Source organism: Corvus brachyrhynchos, unplaced genomic scaffold (assembly GCF_000691975.1).
Source record: "Corvus brachyrhynchos isolate BGI_N302 unplaced genomic scaffold, ASM69197v1 scaffold59, whole genome shotgun sequence".
Taxonomy (NCBI): Eukaryota; Metazoa; Chordata; class Aves; order Passeriformes; family Corvidae; genus Corvus; species Corvus brachyrhynchos.
The window spans coordinates 1867806-1878931 of NW_008246054.1; the positions used below are offsets into that span (position 1 = coordinate 1867806).

Genomic DNA, 11126 nt, shown 5'->3' on the forward strand with positions numbered 1-11126 from the left:
ATGCCAAATGAAATAATGGGCACAAATTGAGCTTGCATCCCGAGTTTATTCATCACTTAATGAATTATTTCTTCAGCAAGCTTTCAATTACCAGGAAAATGGAAGAAGCAGATGTCCCAGGCATCAAATATCCCAGTGTTGAGCATTTCATTTGTCTCGCTGTTCCGGAGCTGCACAGAGGTGTAGGGAGAGTTTCAGGTTTTATGCTGGAAAAGCTGACGAGTCATTTAACTTGTCATTAAACATGATGGAACAGACTGATGTGACCTGCGAGACAGTTTAAATTATTGACTTCTTATCCAAAGGTAGAAATGACCTGTCAGACAGATTTGACTATGATGGATTATTAATCGTGTCAAAGTTGTAGAAACAACTCTATTCTCTTTATGGTTCCTTGTTTATTTTTTTCTGACAAATGTTGCCCAAATCTGAATAAAAAAGATTTACAAGATTTTAAAAAAGGATGGCTCCAGCCACATTTACAACCTCCATCCCACTGTGGCTGGTACCACCTTGGCACTGGGTAGTGCAGATCTGAGGCTATTCCACCTGACCCAAGGCAGCTGAAGGTACAAGGTTTTATGTCCATCTTTCTTTTTGGCCGCTGCCCCGCACCAGGAGCTGGGAATGTGGTGCAAAGGCCTCTCCCACCACAGTAAGATTAATTTATATCTGCCTGGCACTGCCAGAGGCGCCAGATAATCAAACTTGTTGGCTCCTCTCCAAACACCACTCTTACATAAAGTGTACTGCAGAGGTTACAGAATCCTCCCCAGCTCATTCAGGAGCTGAGTTTGATCCCATTGTTGGATAAGTCCAGATAATCTTGATTTCTCAGGAGCAGGGCCCTTGCTGTGCTATCCCAAATTTCCAACAAGGGGGTGCAGTGCTTCCATCTTCCTGTCCAGAGCTGCTCACTCCTCATCTGCTGTGAAATTATTTCGGTGCAGTGTTTGTAGGGAGCTTTGATATCCCCTGTAGATGAAAGGTGTTATATAAATGCAAATTTTGTTCCTTTCATTTCAATTTCATTTAATAAATAAATAAATTGCTCAGGTTTTAGTGGGAAGGGCACTCTGAGACTGAATGCTGCATCTGTATTCTGGATATACCTGTGGAGAGAGGTTAAGGCCACTGATTGTCTTTCAGAGCCCAACAGAATTAATTTTCACTTGTACAAAAACAGATTTTGCAGGCTGAATAATAATGAAATAAGTGCAGAATCCACTGACTCTTGTTAAATTGGGTTTCTCATCCCTGCAAGTAAGGAAACAGAAAGGATGCATTGCTCAATTAGCATTTTAAATTAATTTTTCAAGGCTATTTACTGAGGAAACTGAAATTTTAATTAAAGTAGCAAATAAAGTAATGCACTCAAAAGGTTTATGCAATTCTTTTTTCTGTCATACTCAAAGAAAAATAATCCACTGCTTAAAGAAATGTTTTAAAACAAGAAAAATTACATTTCAAGTAAAGAATAAGAAATATTCTTATAATATAAGAATATTTCTTCTATATACTGGGGTTCTTTCAATACATAAATGGTACTGGGTGATGAGGGTGATAGGTATTTAATGCAAATGTGTCCTAACATGCTAAATATAGCAGATTTATTTGAAAAAGGTGTAGCCTAGTAATAGAAGCTCTTCCTGTGAATGTATTCCACATGGTAGTTAAATGGCATCTTCATGGAGCTGCAGATGAAATGGTTTTTTTGGCTTGATAAATGGGGCCCTGTCGAAGAGAATAAGTGAGAAAAAGAAGAGCACCTTCTTTACACAAAACTAATTAGGTTTTTTATAAACCACTTTACTACTATTAGAAACTTGCTCTCAGTAATTGCCAGTGCTGCTTCTGAGCTCTTCAGAGTGCTTAAAAAAAGGGTGATCTTTTTGATAATAGAAAACAAACTACAGTTTTCCAATTTACGGTGAAATCTTGTGTGAATGGGAAAAGAACCTGGAATACTTAATATTGTTGAAATAATTGCCTTAGTTCTTAATAGTGGGAATACATATGCTCAACAAATGATTAATTGAATTGCAGGCTTTTATTTAAATTACAGGCTATTAGTACCAGAAAGGAATTAATACTGTAGAAATTAATACTTATAACTGGATATATATAAATGAATAATACAGTCATTGCACTTAAATATCTTGCTTTGAGTGTCCACTTTGCATTTATAACTTGTCTGTGGCTGATCAGAAGCTCAGGGCTTCTCAGTACAGCCCACACCTGAGTCATTTGGGCTTGGTTTCTAAAAACCTCTCTTGGTTTGTTCGCTTTAAAGTCTTGGGCTGATCCAAATATTCTCAGTTTTGCAACCAAAATACAGAGCTTGTTTTCTTTTGACAGTCAGAAGACTGTTTTTGAATGGTTTATGCTTAAGATGAGTGTTTAAAAAAGACAGGAATGAACAGGTATTCCCAGACTGCTCAAAACTTGTTGCCTCTCTTTTGCAGTTTCCATTAGGCCGCCGCTTGCCGTGTGACATCTATTGGCACGGGGTATCATTTCATGATAATAACATTTTCTCAGGGCAAGTCAACAAGTTTCCAGGTACTTCACTTCTCTTTCTAGTTTAAACAAAATGCTTTAAGAATGCTTTATTTGACCTAGTTCTGTGTTTCACTGGTTTTTAATGTGAATTATCTGCCTAATCAGCTGATAGTATTTTTGGCATATTACTGGGTTTAGTGGGTGATTTCTGCTGAGGGGGTAAGGATATCAGAGTGGGTGTCTTGAACAATTTCTGAACTGAAATTTGTTTTGGAGAGAAAGTGGTTTTGATGAGAAGAATACTTCATACACGTGAAGTTAGGAAAAAGAGGAGTGGTAGGCTGTAATTTAAGTGAAGGATGCAATTACTGTCTGTTATCTGGCACTGATAACAGTGCTGTATCTTTGGATTTGGTTTTGATTCAAAGTGGAAAGAATCTGTTTTGTTTCGTACTCTGACTTATCTCAGGGAGAAGATTGAAGCAGAATTCCTTAAATGGATTTTTTAATATTGAAGAGTTCATGTCAGTCCTCATCTTATGATGACTCTTCTACTTTTTTAAGCTCCTTTTTTCTCATTTAATCCCTGTTGAGATCTCTCTAAATAAGAGCTAAGAGCTTAGGTATTGACTTATATAAGCCCTTTACTTCAGATTTATGGCTGCTGTTAGTGTGCTGTGAGCATAAGAACCTCAGATATCGAACTCCAGCCTTTATTTACCCTGGCTTTCTCCTGCCTGAGGGAAGTTCCCACTTAGGTGTAGGATGGTATTGTTTTCTGGTGGTTTGAATCAGTGTTAGATGAATATTACCTGTCTGTATTTTGGCTTCTACCTGGTGAACAAGTGGCTGCACAGGAAGCAAACCAGAGCCCTTCAGAGCTAGACCTGATTTCCAGGAATGTCGTGCTAATTTGATGCAGGGTTTTACTAGAAACTTTTCCATAAAAATAGCTTTTTAGTCATGTTCCAAATGGACATAAGACTTCAGCAAATGTTTGTTTGGCTGTTCACAAAATAACCTGTTCTTTGTGATGCAGATACTTAAATAACTGCAAAGTAAACACAAAGTGGTTGATTACATTTGAGTTACATTTGTACCTATTCCTGGAATGATAGGTTAGAAAAATAATTTTGGATTATGGCAAAGGCACTAGTTAATATTTGACTAAAGCTTTCTGTCTCTTATTCTGAGCTGTATTTTTGAGAATTATTTTTTTTCTAGTATTATACAGAAACACATACAATAGGAAATAGGCTGGGGAATACCACAATTATTGTGTCAGATTTTAAATCTCAAAAGATGTTCAGCTTTATTGACAGCAATGACCAGAGTGCCTTCCCAGCCGGGTCAGTAATGATACTCTGAAATGATACGTTTACTGTTAGGATGAGACTTCAGAGTGGGGTTTCTGTCACTTTGTTCTCTTCCCAGGCATGACGGAGACCGTACGGAAGATTACCCTGAGTCGGGCCATGAGAACAATGCAAAGTCTGTTTCCTGTGGAATACGATTTCTACCCTCAATCCTGGATTCTGCCAGAAGAACTTTCCCTCTTTGTGGAAGAGGTACACAGTTTTCACTCTCAGAATACTACAGTGATCCATGACATCTTTTCCAGTTTGCCTGGGATCAGTCATGGTCTGGATGTCTGGATGTTAGCTTTGTTTGTTACATTCTGGAATAAGCTTCAAAACAACTCCGCTTCTCTGCTGTGCCAGGAGAGGTGGCTGAAAATTGAACCTGATAGAACCATAAGCCCTTTCCCTGCATGTTCTGCTGGCCTGAGAAGGTTCCAGTACAGTGTGGCGAGTGTGGTGCTTCACCAGGTTCATTGTCACTGAAATCTTTTCAGTCCACTTGGCCCGAAGAGCATTTTGTTCTGTGCATTGTTAAATACACTCACATCATCTCATGTCAAACTGTTGTTTTGTTTAATACTCAGAATGTAATAAAATGCCATTCTTTTTCTGCTTTTTTGAAAAAGGGTGATGCTGTGTGTTGGTGTTTGGTTTTGTTATTACAAATATTTTAAAATATAATATATGTTTGTTTAACCCTGTCTGACTCGTCTAGCATGTTCCTGCATCCTACAGTATGCTCTGCTTGGAAAAGTGAGAGCAGAAAGGTCTGGGCTTTAACAGAGTTCTGTACTGGGTGCAACTTTTTAGATAATTACCATATCTATAATCCAGCTGAATTCATTAACATATTTTAATAGATACTCTTCAAGTGGGCTGGGTCACTGCCATGGCACTGCTGCAAGACCAGTCTGTAAAAGGAGTGTAAATCATCCAAGCAGTTTAGCAAGGACAGGTAGATCAGTGCACATGGGCTGGAGGCAGACTGTGAGGAGGGTGCAGTGGGTGGTGGGGATGAGCCTTTTGGGAGCACAAGGCAGCGCTGGGCCAGGCTGAGCTGCCGGCGGCCCGCTCAGCCAGCCCCGTGCGCCGGCACCAGGTGGCACTGCGAGTTAACGCTGCTCTGCTTCCACTCCCTGCATTCAAACGCTGCCGTTTGTGTTCCAAGAGGAACAGATGTCCAGTAACACACTCCTAGGAGTTTCCTTTGCATATGTTCTTCCATCTGTGTTGGAGAAAAGCATAGTTCTTGTTATCAAACATTATATTTTATGTTGTAAGAGTTTATGTTCTACTTAACACAAGTTCGGAGTGTAACCCCTCCAGAACAAGAAAAAATACAACCCAAAACATTCCAAATCCCCTGTGAACCATAAAAGGTTCAGAGCACTTTTCACTTGCAGTTTGGTGAGTTCTCAGCAGGAGTTCTCCAGTCTTTTCTGTTGTTTATTTGTTCATATGTGGTTTTGTTTGCTTTGCAACCCTAGTGCTGCCAAAACCGTCAGCTCTCCGAGTCTGCATTTCAGCTTGTTCACAACAGACAAGTGGGGATCAGCTTCAGTGGTGCCTGCACGTCAGACATGTCCCTGGAGGAACTGGGACAGGCTGGAATATGTTAGTTATCAAAAGTCACAAACTGTGTCAGTGCAGGTGTAGGTTAGACACGAGAAGATGGTTTGGTGCTGTTCATAGTGTAGGATTTTGTTGCAAAGATCTGGATGGGAAATGAGCACCTGTGAGATTTTGCCTGTAATAGAAATGATTATTGAAAGAAGAAACTCCTTGAGAATTTAAATCTTGCTGCTTCCCCCATTTGCACTACAACATTTCAAAACAATTTCTCAAATATCCTTATTGTGCCTCATTTCTGTAGTCATGATAGTAAACGTTTTCATACATATGTATCAGTAATGAAATCAAATGCTGTCAGCTTTCCCCTATACCTAGATTCAGGTAGAAAACACTACAGGTAATCTAATATTAATCTTCTGTGCTTTGAAAGCCAGTAATTGAAAAAACTGCACTGGAGTTGTGTTGGATGAGCTTCATACTGGAAATATCAACAAAAAGGTAGTTCCCTTAATTTCATTTATATTGAAATGAGATGGTGATGGGTGTTTTCATCAAGGGCTTAAAAGTTCATTTTACTAAGTAAATATATATTTAGCTATTTCCAGTATTCACCAATTTTTTACTTTCTAAAACATTTTGTACTAACATGTCACTGTACCAGAAGATGAATTACAGATAAGCAAATCTCTCAGGTGCTGCAGTCATCACTTCTTCACTAGCAGGGAAGAATATGTTGCAATGTGTGTGCTGAGGACATTTCCAACATGAAGTTCCAATTTCTGAAGAATAACTAGCTTGGGATTCAAACCAGGACCTTGATTGTTCTCATACTTCCTTCTTTGTGTTGTCTGTGAGGATGATGAATAGGCCAGTATGATTAATTTTTAATAAGAATCTAATTTGGATGGTCTAATTTCCAGCACAGCATATTTTTGGTGGTTTAATCAGGTTTTCAGCTTTTGGAGACCTCTTAGGCATAGGCATGAATATTCTAGTCTTTGTGCTGTCAGATCTTATAGCCCATTATTTGCATTTTTTCCAGAACACCATATTCATTCAGCCTGTGTTTCCTCATGAAAGCCAAACCTGCAGATTTTCATCAAGCTCTCATCTTGCTGTTAACTGTGCATGGTCAACATGCTTTTTAAAGATAATTTCTTTCTGTCAAGCAAAGGACACAGAAATATCTCATTTCATATAAAGTCATTTTCCTACATGACTGAATTTTCTAAGTCTGGACAAGCCTCCTCATAATGAGAATTTGAAAGAATATAGTTGAGGGGATTGTGGAGAATTGGAAGGCGACTCTTGGGAATTTCCTTGAAGATCAAGAAACCGTCTGTTTTCTTCAAGACAGTAAATCTGCTAAAAAACAGACTGACTCTGGATTACTATTCCCCCTTTCCCCACCAGCCTATCTTCATCTGCCATGTGTAGGTTTTGATGGACTAAAAAGCCTGAATAATATCCAGGCCTTTTAATCCGTTAAAAAAAAAGGAATAGAAAATGGTGAAAAAAATTATTTGCTTTTCATTTTAAGAGGAGATCTCAGAGGCCAGTGATTGTTACAATTTTTAAAGGCAGGTTCTTTTGCATCTTCAGCAATAGTCCCTGAAAAGCATCATCTCTTTTGGAAAGGTGCTGCTGGAGCAGAGCAGACGTAGCCTGAGGGGTGAACAGCAGACATGGGACTGGGAGGCAGATTCTTCCACCTGGTGTCACAGCGGTTCTTTACTACTTTCTGCCCCAGGAGGGCATTATTGGCACTTTGTATGTTCAACAGGAGTCACAGCAGGGTGTGTTTGGTCATGGAGGGTTAAGATTAACCAGGTGTCTCTCTGTGGTGCTGACTTTAACAACGGTGAACCAGAGAACTCCTCTGCTCTGCAGGGTAATGTCACATCAGGGGAAGATTATTCTATAGTGGTAAAAAGACTAGGACATAAATCCTGCTTTCCTTCTTTGCCCATCTAGGCCTGCTGATCTACTTGGACCTATTTATCCACATGCCATTTATGTAAGCCTGACCTCCACTGAGGCGTTTTATCCCTCAAAGTGACCTATTTTGAAGAAGGATCTTTCACTGAGTCAGTGTGACACCTGTCCGTGAGAAAAATCCTAGTCTGGATAATGGATCTTGAATTTCTGCTGCAGCTGGTAGGAAGGCTTTTAGCAGGGTGACTCTCAATGAAATAAATAACTGGGTAGAGTGGAGCCAGAAGCCCTTGAGGCCTTGGGAATCTCACTGCTAACACAGCTGGGCCTCTCCTGGGGGTCAGCAGCCTGATGTCACAGCAGAGGTTGCTGCTTTAAAATCACAATGATCTGACCATGCTCAGTCTTTTCCTGTGGGCTGATTTTTTCCTCTTTCATTCTGCAGTGCCAGTGCTGATGGTGGCAACTGATTTGTTCTTTCTTTGTTAGCTTGTGTTCCTCAGGCTTCTAAAAGTCAATCTGCAGTTGTTGCTGGTGAGCCGCAGGGTAAAACCAGATCTCCGACTCGGCTCAGCACGTGCCTGGCTGAAGGGAGAGGGAGAGCAGCTGCAGGGCTGGTGCCCTAAAATGTGGGAATGCAAGAAAGGAGCGGTCAGTGCTGAGACATCCCTCTGGTTTGGAAGGAAGAGGTTTTGAGTGCTTTATTGTCCTGAATCCCATGAGTACCTGATAAACCTGCTAGCCTGCATCCTGCATTTCTTTAGCTGCTTTCTTTGTTAGGGCTCCCCTTTCTTTCTCAATTTCATTTCTGATTGAGGCATCCCCATCTCTGCAGTTCTGACTTTTGCTGTACAAGTAATAAATAAACTAGAATTTATTTAGGCAGTGGGGAATATGCATGTAACATGAAAGCTCTGATATTCAGCAGATGTATCAGTGACATAGTTAGTTATACCTGTACATGGTTCAGCATTCCCCAGGTTTATTAACACTGGGGATCTGATGGTGAAAAATTTTCAGTGGTGGAAAAAGGTATTGTTAGTGGCCAATTTTTACTTCAGTTTTCCTTCTTCTGGTAGTATTTGCATTCATACCTCAATAAATAAGGCACCTTTCCTTAAGTTAATGATTGTCTTTGTCAGTAGTTGTTCAAAATGCAGCACGAAAGTTTAACTTTGCAGTTTCATGTACATTAGTGACTACTAGAATGGATCTCATGAGATATACCACATTTCCTTCTGTAAATTGGAACAGAACATTAAAAAGAAGTTCCTGAAATGATTTATACAACGGCTTGTTAAATAAAATGACCTTTTGTCTGTACTAGTAATTCCCTACTTGTGCTTTTTTGTTTCTCCTTGTGCTTAGTGTGTCAGCACTGTTTATCTTCTGCCTTTTTTGCATGGTGTTTACTACTCTGGTGATGTGATCATGCTATTTTTATTTATTTTTGTTTGCTGGCTTTCACAGTATCAACCCTTCTTCCCCTCCCCAGTTAATGCCTTTCACTGTAATGCTTTTCCTTCTAGGTTCGTATGATGAAAGACAATGATCCATCCTGGAAGCCTACTTTTATTGTAAAGCCTGATGGAGGCTGCCAGGGGGATGGAATCTACCTCATCAAAGACCCAGGTGACATCAGGCTGATGGGGAGCATCCAGAGCCGGCCAGCTGTGGTCCAGGAATACATTTGCAAACCACTGCTCAATCCTTAGAACCCTTAGAGATTTATATAGCCAAAGATGGACTTTCTAGATTTTGTACAGAGCCCTATCAAGAGCCCACTCTCAAAAATTTGCACCAGGTTTTTATGCACTTAACCAACTATTCACTAAATATCCATAGCGGGAATTTCATCCATTCTGACAGTGTAAACACTGGCAGCAAGAGGACTTTTTCAAGCATTCTGTGCAGACTGTCTTCCAGAGGAGCTGATGTCAAAAAGCTCTGGTCAGATATAATTTCATTGGTGATTAGAACAATTATTGCACTGACACCAGAACTGAAAGTTTACTATCAGTCTGACATACCAGCAGGAAAACCTGGGCCAACTTGTTTCCAGGTAAGTTGGAATTTCTGCCAGGAATGCAGTTACTTCTATGCATAGATTAATTTTCTTTAATGTGTTTTATGCCTTTTCCAAAAGGCTTCTCTAGTTATGGTGGTGCTCACTGGTGGGAGCTGAGAGCTCAGAGCTCCTCACCCAAGTCAAACCTCAGTCTCCTAACCTGTGTTACTGCCAGCCCTAAGGAAATACAGAGAATTTTCAATGGATGTAGTTTGTTAGCAACAGTATTCACTCCAGATTCCATCTTCTGCATGTTAGAAGTGAAGCTTTGCAGGTTCCTAACACAGTTTTGGTCCTGGCAATTTTAAGATCCTCTCGTCACGGGTGCCAAGATTCCATATTGGCAGATGCAGATATTTAGGGATGGGGATGGTGTGAAAGGAGCCATTGGTATGGGAGACAAGTGGCTTCTGGAGTTATTCAGCACTATGTGGAGTTTCTCAGTTATTTCTTTTCTGCCCCTCAAATGTTTCTTCCTCCTTAGTGTTGCCATATGGACAAACAGTGCATTCTGTAGAACACTGTGAGTAGAACTGAAGTAACATATTGCTTGTTATGCACAGATTTTAGGGTTTGACATTCTCCTAAAGAAAAACTTGAAGCCCATGTTACTGGAAGTAAATGCAAACCCCAGCATGAGAATAGAACATGAGCAAGAGGTAAGAGTTCTCAATGTGATGTTGGAATGAAATTGCTTAGGTTGGGTTTTCTGGGCTTTTTTCCTTGTTTGAAAGATGAAAGCTGTCTGCTAATATGAAACCTCCAAGGTTCTCTGTAATTTTCTGCTTTGAAATCATTGCTAATCTTATATGTAGGAAATATGACTTATTGGAATTGTGAAAGCTCTCCATCATCTTTGTCATAAATGCATTTATTCATCATCTCCTGCAGTCGTTAATTGTGTTTAGGGGATTGTTAATAATCTTTTTCATGTTTGTATACATAATATAAACGGTAACATCGGCAGCAATCTTTTTTTAAATATTTCAGTTTACTAGAGAAATTTGCCACATTTTGTTGTAACATCATACTGAAAATGCAAAGGTATTTGTGCATCTTTGAAGCAGTATTTTTGTAATCCATCATCGTGTATTTAAAATATAGATGAAGTGCATGAAGTTTGATCAAATGTGGAATAAACCACCCTTAGTTCTGTAGTGAATAACTGTATCCCTCTGTGATGGAAAGCTTTCTCCTGGAGTATTTGAAAACGTCCCAAGCCCTGTTGATGAAGAAGTGAAAGTTGCTGTCATCAGAGACACTCTGAGGCTGGTGGACCCTCAGAAAAAGAAGAGGAAAGATACCCAGTAAGTGTGTGTTGATTTTCCTTGGTTTTGCATCAGTGTCTTGCATTAAGTAGAAAAGTGAAGTACTGCTTTTTCCTGAGAAGGTCCACAAGCTGATAGTAAATCAGGATATACCAGTTCCTCTGGAATATCTTATTCTGAACTGGTGCAAACAGTTCAGTAACTCAGATTTATTTATTTGTGCTTCTACTTGAGGCCTCCTTTTTTTATCCAAAACAGTCATGAAACATAAATTTGTGTATTAATTTGCTTGCAAGTCACAAATTACTCTGAATGAATATTGTATTTAAAAATTGCTTCCTTAATCTGTGATAATAAACAGAGTTAAATTTATGATCTAGAAACAAGAGGAGCTGCCTGAAGCAGCTTGCACAGGAATGC

General features: G+C 39.6%; 1 protein-coding gene across 1 annotated transcript in view; it reads left to right on the forward strand.

The window, feature by feature from the left end:
- The first annotated feature begins 1554 nt into the window (after nucleotides 1–1554).
- TTLL11 (tubulin tyrosine ligase like 11) overlaps nucleotides 1555–11126 on the forward strand; it is a 31442-nt gene continuing 21870 nt past the window's right edge. Inside the window, 7 exon segments of the mRNA XM_017745393.1 lie at nucleotides 1555–1560; nucleotides 2466–2562; nucleotides 3937–4070; nucleotides 8900–9074; nucleotides 9077–9432; nucleotides 10002–10097; nucleotides 10627–10745. Of these exon segments, the coding sequence (XP_017600882.1) occupies nucleotides 1555–1560; nucleotides 2466–2562; nucleotides 3937–4070; nucleotides 8900–9074; nucleotides 9077–9432; nucleotides 10002–10097; nucleotides 10627–10745 (983 nt within the window).